This window comes from Triturus cristatus, chromosome 6, assembly GCF_964204655.1.
Source record: "Triturus cristatus chromosome 6, aTriCri1.1, whole genome shotgun sequence".
Lineage (NCBI taxonomy): Eukaryota > Metazoa > Chordata > Amphibia > Caudata > Salamandridae > Triturus > Triturus cristatus.
This window is the reverse complement of record NC_140589.1, coordinates 1,312,856,052-1,312,873,637: the sequence shown is the minus strand read 5'-3', so window position 1 is coordinate 1,312,873,637 and position 17,586 is coordinate 1,312,856,052. Positions and strand designations below refer to the sequence as shown.

At 45.2% G+C, this 17,586-nt stretch overlaps 1 protein-coding gene across 1 annotated transcript in view; it reads left to right on the top strand.

Moving 5' to 3' along the window:
- SHPRH (SNF2 histone linker PHD RING helicase) overlaps positions 1-17,586 on the top strand; it is a 763,974-nt gene that overhangs the window by 740,047 nt on the left and 6,341 nt on the right. The window contains exons 28-29 of the mRNA XM_085612283.1: positions 3,601-3,779; positions 14,320-14,400. Coding sequence (XP_085468409.1) covers positions 3,601-3,779; positions 14,320-14,400 — 260 coding nt within the window. The remainder of the gene's footprint in view (positions 1-3,600; positions 3,780-14,319; positions 14,401-17,586) is intronic.

Genomic DNA, 17,586 nt, shown 5'->3' with positions numbered 1-17,586 from the left:
CCCGTCTGCGCCCGTCCGCACCTGGATGTCGCCAGGCACTCTGCAGTTTTGGTGACAAATAGACTGACATATTCTGCCAAAGAACTTCTCCAACTTAGAACTAGCTGCAACCCATGTATTAACAGGCTGGTCACCCTGCTGATGGGCAGCCCCACTGCAAACATTGCAAGTATACTGGCAGAGGTGAAGGCCCTGCTGCTAACCCCCCCCCCCCCCCCCCAGACTCTTAAAATTTTTAGTCTTAACTGTCGCTCCTCAGTGAAGCATTATGCTGATGTACTAGACTTGATCCAATCGGAAACCAGACCTTCTATTCCTCTCAGAAACTTGGATCACCTCCACCAGTGTGTCGGAACCCCAGTTAGCACTTCCTCAGGGCTATTTAATAAAGACACTGAATAGAGAGGACGGTAGGGGAGGAGGGATAGTAATAATTACACAGAAGTGTCTACACATGTTGTCTGACTAAAGAACCTATCACGGACAGTGAAAGTGTCCTGTTTAAAATTACTGTTAACCACAATTTCACCTTGACAAGACTAATTATCTATTGACCTCCTGGACACCTTAGAATGTTCAAGGTCACTCACATCAATCTGGTCTCCAGTTTAGCTACTAAATCTGCCAATTTTACTGTCTTAGGAGATCTCAATCGTCATCTTGAAGACCATCATAACGTTGAAACTGCAGAGTTTTTGGCAGATCTCGTTGGCTTATTATTGCAATCTGTTGTTGGTTCTACTCACCTAGCTGGACATCTTCTTGACCCTGTAATTTCCAACATATCTACCCTTGGAGTCGTACCCTCTCTTCCCATGGCATGGACTTATCATTTTCTCATCTCAATCATACTTCCTATGAGAATCAGCCACAACGCATTGATCTTAAGCCCCTGCAAAAACGTCCTTGGCACAAGCTCAATATTAATCTCCTCATGGATACTTTAAGTTCCAAACAACCCAACTCATAGTTGATGTTGAGGCAGCTGATAGATGTGTCATCAAGTGGCTTTTACACGCTCTCGAACACATTCCTGCCAAATTCACTACATGCTGCAGAACCCATACCAATCCTTGGTTCAATGAGAAACTGTCTCAGATGAAGAAAGATTGTAAAGTTCTTGAAAGGGACTAGAGATGCAACTACAACCTTGTTCTTAAAACTCAATATCGCACCACCATCAAAAGCTTTCATAAACTGATCCGGAAAACACGGGCGATTATATTTCAGAAACAATAAAGAGCAGCAACAATCCCGCCAAAAGCATTTTTCCCTGCTCAACGACATTAAAAATCCACCCTCAGCAAGGGCCTCGACCACCCTTTCCAACTCACAATGTGAAGCCCTTGCTACTTTCTTTGTTAGCAGTCGAGGAGATTTACAAATCCTTTCCACCTAGCACCAATAATAATAAGTGCACTGATTTTACCAGAGGTGCAGTCACTTTTCTAGCCTCATTTCCTGTTTTATCCAATGAGACATTAGGGACCATGTCTCATAAAATCAAATCTGGATCCCCATCAGATCCTTTTAAGCCTGATCAGTTTCTACAATTTTACCCCTACTTCTACCCACATTGTGTGAACTTATAAATCTATCCCTCACTTCCGGCACTGTGCCCACGTCATGGAAACATGCCAAGGTCATTCCTTTACTAAAAACGCCTACGCTGGAAACCTCCAAACCTGAAAGTTTTCATCCGATCTCTTTTCTTCCTTTTGCTGCCAAAATCACTGAATCTCATATCCACTCCATCCTCACCAAATTTATAGTGAATGGTTTCAGGCCTGGTCACAGCACTGAATCTGCTCTGCTGGCTGTGACGGAGCAACTGCGGTGTACTTTGGATCAGGGCCGGACCTCCGCTGTGATTCTCCTCGACCTGAGTGCAGGCGTTTGACACGGTATCTCACAGAATCTTGCGGCAATGGCTTCAGGAGATTGGCGTAGGAGATCTGGTTCTTGACTGGTTCGCGTCCTTTCTAACTGACAGATCCTTTCAAGTCATCTCCCTTCCCTATGGCTCCCAGAGGCAACTTGTCAACCATGGGGTCCCTCAGGGCTCTGCCCTGAGTCCGACCCTTTGTAATATCTATGTCCAGCGCCTGGCGGAAGTGGCTAAAAGCAGAGGCCTTTCCATGATCACTTATGCCGATGACGCGCAGCTTGTCATCTCATTATCCAACACCTCTGATAAGCACATCGCCAGGTTTAGGGAGGACATGATGGCCATTTCTGAATGGATGACAGCTAACCGCTTGCAGCTTAACGCCAGTAAATCCGAGATCCTACTGGTGGGCAAGGACACATACCTTAGAAACCCCCAATGGTGGTCTCAGGCCCTGGGAATTTCTCCCATCTCTAAAGACACAGTAAAAAATCTGAGCGTGTGACTGGACAACACATTTACCTTTCAAGCTCAGACAAAACTAGTAGCAGGCAGCTGTTTTGGTCTTCTACGTGGCCTGAGGCCTCTGCTCGGGCTCTTTGACCTTCAGACCCGCCAAGTTATCGTCCAGTCTACCATCCTCTCCAGACTGGACTATTGTAACTCTTTATATCTAGGTGCTAACAAGGCCAGCATCTCTAGATTGCAGAGGGTGCAAAATGCCGCAGCCCGCGTCATATTTGCACTCCCGCCGTCTTGCTCTACATCTAAGTACCTACAGAAATTACACTGGCTCCCGGTAGGAAAAAAGAGTCAAGTTTAAATTGCTGTGCATTGCTCACAGACTTTATCATGCCCAGGCCCCCTCTATTCTAACTAACCTTCTATCGCCCTATAAACCTGAACGTGACCTCCGCTCATCACACCAACTTCTGGTGCACACCCCCGTTATAAAAGATCACGGGCGGGAGGACAATCTTTTCATGTTTTAGATGCGTCTCTCTGAAATGCTCTTCCTAGCACCTTCAGGCACCTACAGGATCTCGGGATGTTTAGGAAGGGAAGGGATAGTTAAGACTTTGCTGTTCCCTTGATTCCCTCGGGTGCTCTTTCTCCTTTCTGTCTTTTGCTGTTGTGTTTTAGTGCTGGGACGTCCCGTTGCTGGGGCAGCCATGCGCTTGACAAATCTGTTAACATAACATAAGGGACAGCTTAGTCATTGTCATACTGCAGAAGATGCATAGTTTTTTTGTGTGTTTCTATCATTACCTCTGTCTGGCTTCACTTCCTGCTGTTTCTTTATGCCTGCTCAGGTATCTCACATGAGCTAAATGGTGTTGGTATTCAGCAATACTCCACGTACAAATGTAATTCTTTCTTAGACTGCCATGGCGACAGCCACTATTTTCACTAGCTCTTTCACCTATGGCAAATTAACTCATAGCAAAGAATGCAGTATGTATTTCGTTTTCCATTGTAGTGCATTCTGCATTTCTCATTGGATCTGGGTTCATTGCTTTGCTAAGTGACTTTGTGAATCGGGGATCAGGGAATGGAGTGTCTCATGTCACAGATATATTGGCCTTCTTAGTATGGTGCTATCAAGAAGCATGTAGAGTAAGCTAATCAATTTTACTATGATGTGTAAATTGCCTGATTGAAATACATCTTTTTCATATTCAAAAATATCAATCTCATTTTTATTTTCCCAGGAGAATCTGTCGGCATTCAAGTATGATCCAAACATCAACATTTTGCTACTGCCGCTGCATACTGGCTCCAATGGGCTTAACATAATTGAAGCTACTCATGTTCTGCTGGTGGAGCCCATCTTGAATCCAGCCCATGAACTGCAGGCTATTGGCAGGGTGCACCGAATTGGGCAAACAAAGTAAGATTGAAATGTAACAATGTACAGAATAGATTTCTAATTTGAAAAGGTATCCGCTAAAAGTATGAATCTTAACACAACTTCAACATAGTGAACACTTGTTACAGGCAAAAGTGTTTAATGAAAATAGTGACATTAATAGTCTTTTGAAGTCTGTGTGTTTGGCAGACAGGCAGGTCGATCAATAAGGAGTTGCAGTACTTTTTCCTTACAGTTTACTAGAGTTCTGACTATAAGGGCTACGAATGTTACATTTTTTATAGGCAATTTAAGTTAGTTGAATAAGGTTTTGACAGCTGCCCTGATTTGAGTGTAGGGGCTTAGGTCAATGTCCCAAAGGGTCCCTACCTCATTTGCCTTAGTTTTGATTGGCAGATTGTGTTGATTCTCCTTAAAAGATGGGGAGAATCTAGCAGGTTACTATCTTGGCACAGTTTTAGGCTGTTCTGAATTATCAAGATTTCTGGTCGATGAGGATAACCCTACAAAGTGATTTCTGGGCAGTGATTTCTGTTGTCTGCAAAACAATTTAATTTAAAACAGGACTGTTTCAGTCCTGTGTTTAGGATGGAAGCTAGATTGGTTGGAGTTCAGTATGCTATTGCACTCTAGGTGGGATTGACATGGAGAGGCGGCAGCTTTCTCCATAATTTTAGGTTTAATATACAGCTGGTTGATACTAAGCTGAGGCTCAAGAGGTTAGAACACCCTGGTGTATTTTTGTAGCGATGGATTATATTGGATAGTGGATGGCTGTCGCCTTTTGTGGATCCATCTGAATTGTTGTGAGCGTGGATGTGTGTGCTGGAGAGTGTTGCCGGTTGTTTTGTTCTGTTTAGCCTTTCATCAGGAATAAAATCATCAAATACATTCAACAAAGGAACCTCCGCTGCAGATTGGCACCCCGCCTCTAAATTCGACCATACAAAAAAAAACGTAGATGGCACATCTTTCTCTGTTCAAGCATCTGAACTATGGAATTCACTACCCTCAAACATAACTATCTTATCTTCTGTAGACTTCTCAAGAGTTGGCTCTTTCCTTCATAACCACTATACTCAATCGTATAGCCGTGTATCCCTATGTATATAAACATTTTATTTGATTATATGTATGTATCCAGATATGTGTATTTTCTTGATATACAAGTATATACACTTATGTATCTATGTATTTATTACTTTACTCCTACTGTAAAAAAAAAACTTTGACTCTCTTCAATGCAAGCCCTATATTTCACCCTATACCTCTCTCAATATGTGCTCTACCTCCACTCTGACTCATTCCAAACCATATTCTACTACTATAATCAAAGTAACCCTTTCTATACTCTTCCCTCTATCCCTCCGTAGATTACCCCAAACCTAATTTTAATACTATGATCTCCAAAGACAACTCTTCTAAATTCTTCCTTACTCCATCTCTCCTTATACTCATCCCAAATCACATCTTACTACTATGATCTCCCAATAAACACTTTCTAGACTCTTCCCTCTTCTATCTCCCACATTAGCCTTTTCAATCCAACTAACAGACTGACATGCCCAACCCTCAAATTAACTCAAATGTCACTATACTAATTCACCCTTTTTGGGATCCGCAGTAGCGTGCCACTCACCGAAAAGTGCTTCAACACCTCGTCAGGGATATTAAGCGCTATATAAATGTAATTACAGTATCTGATAGAGACATTTAGCCGCAGATTCCTTAACTTAGAATATCTCCTCAGGCGTCAGACTGGAACCGAAAAATATTTTTTCCCCCAGCAATACCTCTGCACGCCAGGAGGTGGCGTCGCCTGGCTCCGCCCTGACGTCGTCCACGGAAGTGAAGTCAATGGAGCCATATAAGCCCCTCCCGGCGTACTGACGTCAGTTTTTTTCTTTTCCATGTCCTAATGCGGATCCGGGAAAGTGATACCTCTGGCCTATTTTTTTGTCTTCAGGCCTTCTAGACGCCTTTTTGCGTCAAGGAACAGTGTGCTCGATGCCTGCGGGCTTCAAGCCGTGCCGGTCCTGCTCGCGACAGATGTCAGAGACGGACCCTCACGAAATCTGTATGTGGTGCTTGGGCGAGCACCACAACTCCGTGGAGTGCGACGCTTGCTGCCAGCTGCGGCCGAAATCCATGCGGGAGCGCCGCTGCGAGAGCGCCGCTTGAATCTGCTGTCTGCCCGGATATCCCGAACGGACCACTCGCGACACCGGTCTCCTTCTCCAGCGGAGACGTCCATGCAGCGCCAGTCTTCACAAGAGGATGTTCTTGTTCGGGGCAGGTCCCGGGACCATTGCCGTCATTCGCCTACCTCTGGTAAGCACAAACGAAAGTCGCAGAGGTCGTCGGCTTCGTGTCAAAATTACGTCGGGGGCCCGCAGCTCCCGGTCTTTGCTGGACTCGGGCTCCCAGGAGTCGGACCCCGCGTATCCCCCGTTTCTGGGTGCTGGGGCAACTCGAGTCCTTTCTTGCATTGCCCCCCCCCCCCCCCTCCCTGGCGCACCTTCGAGCCCCACGGGGGGGGGGTGTAGGGACTCAGGTCGGGACTCCACCGGTGCAAAGACAAACCGAAAGGGTGTTTTTCCTAGTGTGGAGCTGGTACTTCCTGAGTAGGGGCGTCCTTCCCTGCTGTTTCGCCTATTCTTTCCTGGCGTGTTCTTGCCACATCACTGTGCCCGACTTGCCTGTCTACAGGTGGACATGCGCCCCTGGGGGGCAGGTTCCTCTGTTCCATTCCGGAACAGTCTCTTTTGTATTCTGTGAATACTTGCCGTATTGGTGCATACAGGTTGTGCTCTGCGTCTTTTCTTGTGGCTCAAGCGCTGTCGGGGTTCTTGCCTAAGGCAAGGGGAGTTCCCGCCGGCTCTCTCGGCTGTGTGTTGCCCCCTACCCCACTTCCCTAGCAGGGTCTCCGGTCCTTGCTTCTTGCATGACAGGGGGTCCTGTTTATCCGTTCCTGCCCCTGTGCATATTTCTTAGTTCTTCAAGGAGTGGCTCTTGTCTATGACTTTCTGCCACCGGATCTGTGCTCCACCCCAGCGGTTTCTCGGGGTGTGGGTTCTTACTCACATTTGTAGCACTGGTGATGGGCTCCCCACCAGCTGTTTTTTTGGGTGTGAGTTCTTACTCCCATTCTGGCACAGTTGCTTCTTTAGGTAGCATTGCTGTGCATGTATTCTTCTCGACATTCTCCTTGTTGGTAGATGGTGTCGGTTTATGGCGGTGTATGCTTTTTGACGACAGGCTTCTGTCTGTGCCTTCTCTCAATCCATTACTGACAGATCCTGGTCTACGTTTCCGCCTGCCTCATGGGAGACCAGGTTTCTTCCCCCTCTTGGAACTGTTGTTTTTTCTGCGTTCTGTACCTGTTATGTCGCTCACCGGTCCAGTGGTCCTGATTGAGCGACTCCCCTGTTTAGGGTTTCGTCACTTCACGTATGTGTGGCAACATTCCTGTCACTTTGTGTATATGTCGTAGGTTCTATATGCCACAGGGGTGTTCGCATACTAGGTTCTTTTTGCCTTCTTGCTCACTCTCTCCTTCGAGATAGAGTCCTCTATGTGTTCCTGGCTTTGCAGGTTATCCCCACACAGTGGTACCTTTTGGTACGTTTGGCTGCATGCCTACCTACTTCGCTTTTGCTCAATGGAGGCTCTTCTGTCTCTGTTGGCACTAGACTTTGGGTTCGGCCCTGCCACTGTTGTCACATGTCCTGGGGGTACACATTTGATGTGTGTGTTTTTTAAGCACACTCGGGCCTCCTGTTGCGGCTCCTATTCTTGGCCGGACAGTCTTCAGACTGTCCCTGCTTCATTTTGGCATCCACTGTGGTGTATGTTCAGGCGGTATGCGCTACCGTTGTCATATTGTTTTGCCCCTTTGGGGCTTCGTTCCTCATGGATCATAGGGACCGGTGCTGGGATCCTTCTTTGAAGGAGTCCCTGCATTGTTTCTTACGTGTCCACTGATATTTCTAGCTCTGTATTTCCTTTCGTCTGTATCTGGGCGAGAGAGGTCTCACACCGTCCCTCGTCGGATTTTGGTGTCTTTGCCGTCTCTTGTTCATGTCCCTTACGGAGATTCCTGGATCTAATGTCAGTTGCCCTGGCATTGCGGTTCCCACTGTGTTTCGTCGAATATGTTCTCCTGGAACTTGGTGGTTGTTTCACAGACCCTCTTCCTATGGGGTATGGCTTTGGTATCTGTTCTAAGTTAAGGAATCTGCGGCTAGTTGTCTCTATCAGATGGAAGAGTTACTTACCTTCGGTAACGATATATCTGGTAGAGACACAGTCTAGCTGCAGATTCCTTAACGCCCGCCCATTCTCCCCGCTCTGCGAAGGCCTTTTCAAATTGTGTTTTTCCACCTAGCCTTTCTCTTTTGGCCTTGGTCTTCTGGAGGTGTGCTCTTGCACCTCACTCTGGGGTAAGGTGTGTTCTCCTGCGTGGGGCCCTTCAGCCTCCCCTCCGTTCTTGTGTTTGGTTGGTGGCGTATTCTCGCACCTTCCTTTGGCGCAGGGGGGGTGTTCGGCTTTCGAGCCCTTTGGCTCTCCACTCCGTCCACGTTTTTAGGTGGTCAAGGTCTATACTTTTCACTGCCTACTCATGTTGCTCCACCTGTGTTCTTCACGCGTGGAGCTATTCTGTTTTTTATTCCCTCCCACCGCCCACGCATGTGCCTCCTTTTTTCTTTGGCTGTTGGTTGGGTTGGGTTGTCTTTGGTGGTACAGTCATTCAATCGCTGGAGGGTGTGTGTAGTGAACTTTCTGGTGGTCGTTCACTTCTAGTCACTTGTCTTGCTACATGTTGCTTCGATATTGTGGTTCTTTTAATTTCCCTCCTGTGGTGACAAGTTGTGCCTGGCTTGTCATATCTTTTGTGCCGCAGCAGTTACCCCCTCGAGGTGGGGCACCACTTGGCAATTTGTTGGGCCCTTGCTTGCAGCAAGTGCTCTGTGAGCTCCCTTCAGTCCCTCAGAGTACTGGGTGCTTTTTCTACTTCCTATTGTTTCTCATTCCAAATGATTTGAGTCTCATTTTCATGTTACTTATCGTTGTTGTTTCAACGATTTTGCTCTTTTTTAACACACACTGTTCCCTATGCTATCGCAGTTTTTTGCAATGCTCCGCGTTGTGGCGCAGAAAAGGTTTCTGTAGCACTCCGGGAGGGGCTTATAAGGCTCCATTGACGTCACTTCCGTGGATGACGCCAGGACGGAGCTGGGCGACGCCACCTCCCGGCGTGCAGAGATATTGCTGGGGGAAAAAAGATTTTACGGATCCAGTCTGACGCCTGGGGAGATATTCTAAGTTAAGGAATCTGCGGCTAGACTGTGTCTCTACCAGATATATTGTTACCGAAGGTAAGTAACTCTTCCATCTTTTGTTTCTTAGTCTTAGGCAAATATTTCATAGCAACAAATCTGAGGATTGGTGTACTAAATGCAGGTACTGGATTTGATGATCACCCTTATGTTATGCAGTATAACCTATACTAAAGTACATTATAGCTCTCAAACTCACAACAGTGTTCCCACCCACTTGGAGAGAGACAATTGGTCTCTGATGAAAATATAGACTTGAATTGTATAGGTTGTTAAATATTGACGACAAAAATGATTTTACAATAGTATCTACCTCTCAAAATGTGTAAATGCAGCATGTCCTACTATCCTAGACCCCAACATATTTGCAGTAAGCTTTTGACAGTGAGATACATGTCAGTCAGTATTTTTGTATGTAGGTTGAATGACACAATATGGCAGCCATCTTGAAAGTGTAGAAAACTATTTTTATTGTTGACTGACTGCAGAGTGTGGGGGGGTGCACATTCCAGGCCCTGCAGCCAACTCCACATAGGTTGTCAGTCTTCTGGAGGGAGACAGTCTGCTGGGGTTAGCCTCCTGTGGAGGCTGGCCACCCTGAAGGGTTGGACATAGGCCCTGGCTATAGGACAGGCCCTGCGGCCAACCCTCACTGCGTCTTTGGCAGTGTGTGTTGGGGGTTTGGCTGCCCGCAGGAGGGTTGGATACATACAGTGCCGTCTTAATGCATGGTCAAACTGGGCAGTTGCCCGGGGGCCCGCAAAGGGGCCCCATGCATACCAGAAGTTAACACACATTTTCCGTTAAACATTTTTATTCCTGCGAGTGGTTGTGTAGGCAGGGCCCAGGGCACTGCTTTGCCCGGGGGCCAAAATTGCTGTTAAGACGGCCCTAGACACTTAGCCAGGCCCTGCAGTCAATGCCTCACGATGCATAGTCTTTAGGGTTGGCCACGCATGGGCAGTAGGGGGCCAACGAGGGACCCAGCGTAGCCAGGACCCGTGGCTAACCTTCGTGCATGGCGAAGGTGTTGCAAGGCAGGTGTTGGCTACCCAGGGGGCATTTGGCCCTCCTAAAACTTGATCTTGTTCTGTGCATCCCCATTTCAATGTTTATGCCCTCCTATTTCTTGACACAAATCTCATCGGTGCACCTTTTTATGCACCTACGTTTATTTCAAATGTTTCTCAGATGTCTTTTCAACTATGCATTACAGTCCGCACATCTGTAGCAGACCATTGACAGAATAAGGTCTGAATTTAGATTGTCCTCCTAGTCTGGGTGTTCTGTGCCAGACAGTCTCAGGACAAATACGGTTCTCCAGGGTTTGCTCTTTCATAGATTAATATGCTTGAATTGTTTCCTGTTGTCAGGCTGGGAATACTTTGTAGTCCTGTGACATAACTGTGACAATTAACATTCATTTTTACACAGTCACTGCTTAGTTCTTAGAATATTCTATCCACCTGATTATGTGCCCCAAACTTCAACCAGTTAGTGGGAGAGTCTCTGAGCTCCACTCCTCTTTGTGGATTCAAGGCTGCAGATTTCCTACCATGTCAGTGAAAGAAGGGAATCCTCTGTAGCTAGTCCCAATCACAATCTTTTTTTAATCAAGGATAGCTTTTTCTCTTCAGTAATTTATTTTTCTTCCACAAACTTCCCAGTCAGTCTAACAGGAGGGTAACACTCAGTTGTTTTCTCCTTGTTTAGTGGGACTGACACTGTAGGAATTCATCTTTATTTTGATGGTTGACACACCTATTAAAGTGAAAAATATCTCTCTCCAAACCTTGGCTGATCTGTGATAAGATTTCTGCATATTGTATAGGGAATATGTATACTGCCTTTACCTTCAGCATAAGCCTAAGAAATTAGAAATCAGTAAGATTTTTCCCAAATTGTGAATGCATATTTTTTTCTGAAGGAAGCAAAAAAAGTTACTGTCTCATCCTAGAAAAAGAAGACTTTGGAACTACCTTTATCCTAGGCCATGGGTACTCACAAACTTTCTCTCGGGGGCCAAATTTACAGTGTGGCCGCACCTGTGGGGGCGGGGTTAGAGCAAAAAAAAAATTATGACCATGATGTTGAACACAGGCCCCTGCAGCGGACGCCTTCGTCCACTAAGCCACCAGACCCGGCATTCACACATCTCTCTCTATCTATCTATCTATCTATCTATCTATCTATCTATCTATCTATCTATCTATCTATCTATCTATCTATCTATCTATCTATCTATCTATCTATCTATCTATCTATCTATCTCTCTCTCTCTCGCTCTGTCTCCGGCCTGCTCCCTTTCTCTATCTCTCTCTGTCTCCCTCACTCTGTTTGTCTCCCTCCCTCTCTGTCTCCCTCCCTCTCTCTGTCTCCCTCTGTCTCACTCTCTCTGTCTCCCTCCCTCCCTCTGTCTCCCTCCCTCCCTCTGTCTCCCTCTTGTCTGTCTCCCTCTTGTCTGTCTCTGTCTGCCTCCCTCCCTCTGTCTCTCTCTCTCTCCCTCCCTCTCTCTCTCTCTCCCTCTTTCTATTTCGCTCTATCTCTCTCGTTCACCTAACACTACTGCCTGGACAGCCAAATCCGGAGAGATGGCTTCTTTGGCCGTTCTGTTCTCCAGGAATCTCTGGTGTGAGCTTGGTTCGCTGACCCACCACCGGGGTTGGTATTGCTGGGGTATCTATTCTAAGGTAAGGAATCTATAACTAACGTGTTTCTTTCTGATGCACAAGTTACTTACACAACACTACCATCCATTCTTGCGGATCGAGGGCAGACAAGACCTGCGCAACAGTTCTCTACCCAAACCTGTCCAGTCTCCACCTCCTTGTGTGGAGATTGAGCGGCGGCAGTTGAAGTCTTTCGACCTGCCTCCTGAAGTCTGTGATGTAATCTTGGCAGCCAGTCGTCCCTCCACTAAGACGGTATTCGCCTGTAGGTAGAACAAATTTGTGGCATGGTGCACAGCAAAGGCTGTGGATCCCCTTTCTACCCCACTTTCTGAAGTACTCTTGTTTCTTCTCTCTTTGGCCCAGCAGGGCTCTGCTCTGGGCACTATCAAGGGCTATTTTTCAGCCGTCTCTGCCTTCCTTCGGTTGCCTGATCAACCTTCTCTTTTCAAGAGTCTCCGTTAGTTAACCATTTCCTAAAAGGCTTAACGCATCTTTTTCCTCCAATCCCCTTTGTTATGCCTCAGTGGGACTTGAACCTTGTGCTAACCTATCTCGTGTGCTCCCTTTGAGCCACTGCATAGCTGTCCTTTACGCCTTCTGACTCTTAAGACTGCTTTCCTGGTAGCCGTCACTTCTGCTAGAAAAGTGAGTGAGCTCCAGGCTCTTTCTTCAAAACCTCCTTTCCTATCTGTTCATCCGGACAGGGTGGTTCTCCGGCCCCGCCATCCTTCCTTCCTAAGGTGGTCACTGCCTTTCACATCGGGCAGACCATTACTTTGCCCACCTTCTTTCCGCCTCCGCATCCTTCAAAGGAAGAAGAGAGGCTCCACCGTCTGGACCCAAAACGTGCGCTCTCCTTCTATCTTTGTCGCACAAAACAGTTCCGGGTGGATGATCAACTTTTTGTTGGTTACGTGGGTGCAAAGAAGGTTCGGGCCGTATACAAATGCACCATTTCTCGAAGGGTTGTGTTGTGTATTAAGGCTTGTTACTCTCTAGCTAAAAAGGAGCCTCCAGTCGGGCTACACGCTCACTCCACCAGGGCGACGGCAGCCACTACTGCCTTGGGAAGGGGAGTGCTTCTGAATGACATCTGTCAGGCAGCCACGTGGGCATCGCTGCACACGTTCACCTAACACTACTGCCTGGACAGCCAAATCCGGAGAGATGGCTTCTTTGGCCGTTCTGTTCTCCAGGAATCTCTGGTGTGAGCTTGGTTCGCTGACCCACCACCGGGGTTGGTATTGCTGGGGTATCTATTCTAAGGTAAGGAATCTATAACTAACGTGTTTCTTTCTGATGCACAAGTTACTTACCTTCGGTAATGATATATCTGTAAGAAACATTAGTTAGTTATAGATTCCTTACCGCCCCACCCATCCTCCCCGTTCTGCGAACTGATTTCTAGGGTTAAGAACATCCCTTCAGGGCCCTAGTTTTGTGCACCATTGGTCAGTGTCTTGCATGGCTCTGTGTTTCTGGTGCGGAAAATCGTGTACAGAACTGATGTCAACGTGCGAGAGCAGCGTCTGAGTAGCTGCCGCGACGTCATCCCGGCGACCATGTCGCCGACGACGGACGCAGAGCCGACCGACGCCACCTTCTGACGCGCAGAGGTACTGCAAATGTAGGGTTCACCCCTCCCGCCAATTAAAAGTAAATTTAAGCATTACATACATTAAGTCATACACATAAAATCATCCCATTAAACCAGACAAAAAATGGGATTTAAGTATTGAATTAAAAATAAACTGTAAAGTAAATTACAATTAAAAAAAATTAACAATTGAATTTAAAAATAAAATTCTGTAAATAAACAACTGAAATCCCAATGTATATATAACTATATTCCCTGGGAACAAACAGCAGTAAAGTGACATTATAGTTAGGTTTTGGAATAAGACACAAGCTTATGTTTAAAAACCCCACTAAAATACAGGTATAGTTCAGTAAACTAGCTATAACTTTCACCTCCATCACGAACTGCTATTGACTCCGTGTGTAAATAGCGGTGAAGTAATTACAGACAACCCTGTAGAAACCCAAATAATAAATAGTATTTTCTATGAAGACATTTTCACTATACAAATTTCTAACAATTGGTATTGTCAGTGATTGTTTAATTGCAAGTTAAAACAGCCTTTATGTCTTTAGTGTGAACAATGAATTTTGATTAAATGTATTTTGATATGAAAATGGCATATCAGAAAATGTTGCTTTTGGAGGGTCCTGTGTCCTTTGTTAAATCCATTTTAAATGAGATATTTCTTAATTTAAATGTGTTCCAGTGTCTGGCATATAGGCAAACATTCTGTAATATTTGTGAATTTAAAGAAGATACCCACAGTGGAAGCCTATGATTACAAGTAAGTTACTGCCATTTCTGACTTCTGAGGCTTTTCTTTCCAATCGTGAGTGGTACATTTTTGTTTGTATTGCAAATTGTACTTGACCAATACATTTGTTACACATTAAATATGAATAAACAAAAATGCTGAATCAAAATTATAAATATGCTTATCAATGATTTTATTCTTCTTCTGCTTCCAGGCCCACCATTGTTCATAAGTTCCTGATAAAAGCAACAATAGAAGAGAGGATGCAAGCCATGTTGAAAACTGCAGACAGAAGGTACAGTGGTCGCTACACGATTCAGTAAACTAATAACGTAGAATTTAAAACATTGAATTAAGTTCAACTTTACTTTGAGAACACAGTTGTGTTATGTGCATACAGTAATAGTATGATCTAACTGTAGAGGGAAGCTTGATAGTATAATTTCAAAATGTCTTTAGGTGCATGATTCTTTTGTATCTTTTTATTCTGTGTATACTGTGTCAGTAGGTAAAACCTCTTCTCTCCTCATTAGCTCACATTCAATATGCTGCTGTTATTCCTTTTTTATTTACACCTCCCAGATGCAGGTCCTTCTCTTCCCCTGCTGGTTTTCCAACTTCTTTAAACGTAATACTTTTTTTTTCTTCTTCTTAAAAACAGCGATTTTCACCTCATAGGATTGGAGGATAAAGTCAAGTTTCACTTGCAAGAACTCACACAGCACATTCATATGGTGTCGGACATTGCATCACAATTCTAGCAGGAGTGATAAGCACATGTTTATGTTATGTTATTTGAGTCTTGCTGTAGCGCACAACTCTTTCCCATAGGGACATCTCGGCGCATGATTGGCAGGTAGATGGAGTAGAGGCAGCATTAAAACAACCAGGTATTGAAGTGTTTTTGGAATTCAGATCTACTTGAGCAAGCACGTATGAACAGAGGAAGTTTGTTTCAGTGGAGTGGGCCAAGATAAGAAAAGGCTTGGTCCTGATGTTTAGCAGTGTGAATACGTCAGGGACATAACAGAAATTGATCACAAAGTCCTGTTTGGAACGTAAGGAATAAGTCCATTCTGAAGGTATTTTGGGCCACAGCCTGACAAGGATTTATGGGTCAGGCAGAGGAGTTTAACCAGTGCTCTCACAGATGGGAAGCCAATGTAGGGCTCTGAGTGTGGGGGCTGATGGGGTCCTTGGAGTCAAGTTGTTTACCATACAAACAGCAGTGTTTTGTACAACTTACCGCTTCGATAAAAGGGATTCATTAGAGGTGAGGATCAGGGCAGTGCCGTAATCCAAGCGGCTGATGATTAGAGCTTGGATGAGTGTTTTACGTGAGCTCAACTGAAGCACTGAAAGATTTTCTTGAGGAGACGCATAGTACCAAAACAGGTTCCACATATGGAGGTGAACTGGTCCTCGGCGCTGCACAGAGAGGAGACAGCAGGACTTCGTAAATTTCCCATTGCGCAGAGCTGGGAAACATTGCTCACTGCCTTACAGACCAGCAACTCCACAATAGTCGATACCGCCCCAACAGTTAATTAGTGACACACCCTTCAGTCTCCCCGTTTCCCAGATAGGTGGAGTTAACATGTCCCAAAGTATGTAGAGCAAATATATGTTGTCCCCCCCCCTTGTTTGCCATGGATAGTCACCTACACTGCATCTATCCTCAGACACAAAGGCCCTCTTTGTTGGCGAATTACCACGCCCCGATGTATGTACTACTTCAACTACCTATCTCATACATGGTTGTATAGAAATGCGCCGATAATGCACCTTCGTACTCAAACATGCGCACTTGATATTTTTTGTATTTAATGGATGGCGGGAGTTCTCTTTATAAGTTAAATTTCAGTTTGTATTGTATATCTTTTAAAAAATGAGACTTACTGGTACTCATTGATGGTGATTGTTTGCACTTTATTATCATTCAAACCCCTTCTCCTATTATGCAGTAAACTGTCGAATAAGCTTGAACGGCAATGATTTGCATGTATATGGTATGCATACGCAAGACCCTGTCATAGCTGCACTGATAAGAAATGTTAAGAGTAAAAGGTGGATAGTAATGACACCAATCAACAAACAATGATCTAGTTAAACAGTGAGCAACGGCACGCAGAGGCGCTTGTGCATAAGCTCCTGCCCGATGTAAATGTTTATAAGGGTGTACGGCACTTTAGTGTTGATTATATATTCTCACACTAGTTGATACTAGCTAATACATGGGATTTCTATCTCTGTCATGAACCTCTAAATATGTTTGTATGAATACGCGCAGTCAGTCATGTTAAAATAAAGAAAATACCAATAAAGAAATAAAAAAATAAAAAAAGGAGGTGAACTGGTCCTGCATTGATATTTGGTCATCTATGAGTATGCCCAGGTTTCTAGCGGTTCTACTGGGCAAAGGGATGGGGGCAAGTTCTGCCAGCCACCAATCCTCCGTCCAATAGAGCTGAGATTTGACAAACCAAAGAATCTCTGTCTTGCCCCTATTAAGTTGAAGACAGTTGAAGGACATCCAGATGGCAAACTCGCTCATGCAGGTGATGAATCTCTGTCTAACATTCTCAGTGACCTGCCCAAACGAAATGACCAACTGAGTGTCGTCTGTGTACAAAAATGTCTTAAACCTGAAGGACTTAACTAGTTGGGCTAAGGGTGCTACATAGGTGTTAAAAAGTGTGGGGCTCAATGAGGACCCCTAAGGAACTCCCTTGTTCGGGGGGATGGTGCTGGAGTGGAATGTACCCATAGAAACTGTTTTGACCCTATCTTTAAGGAAGTCCACCAACCAGTTGAGGGCAGATCCCTGAATACTGATCTGCTGGAGATGCTGCATCAAGATAGAGTGGAAGATGGTATTGAACGCTGCTGACAAATTAAGCACAACCAGCATGGCAGGATGTCCGGCATCCAGGGATAGCCTAATAGTGTCTATGTGGGATGGTCGGAAGCCTGATGGAGAGATGTCCAGCAAACTGTTGCTCTCTAAGTAGGCTGAGAGCTGTTTGTTGACATTGGTCTCCAGAAAGTTTCCCAACAGAGGGAGGAGAGATATGGGACGTAATTGGTTGGGTCCTTGGGGTCTGCGGTTGGTTTATTATTGATGGGTGTAACATGAGCTGCTTTCTATAATCTTAGGACAGTGGCTTGGGTCAGAGATTGGTTACACAATGCTGTAATAGTGAGAGCAAGAAAAGGGGAAAGGAGTGAAGGGAAAAAGAGTGTAATAACCTGTGAAAAACAAGGATCGGAAGGGGACCTCAATTTTGCTTTAGCTAGTAAGTCCAGCATCTGTGTTTGAGAAATAGGCTCAAATCTTTCTAGTACCATCGAGAGAGAATATTGTGTTATAACAGTATATGGATTGATCATGGCATGAAAACTGTTGTAGATGTCAATTTTAGTTTTAAATGGGTAGCCAAAGTGTCACAAAATGTTTGAGAAGCTGGAGTATCAGAGGAAC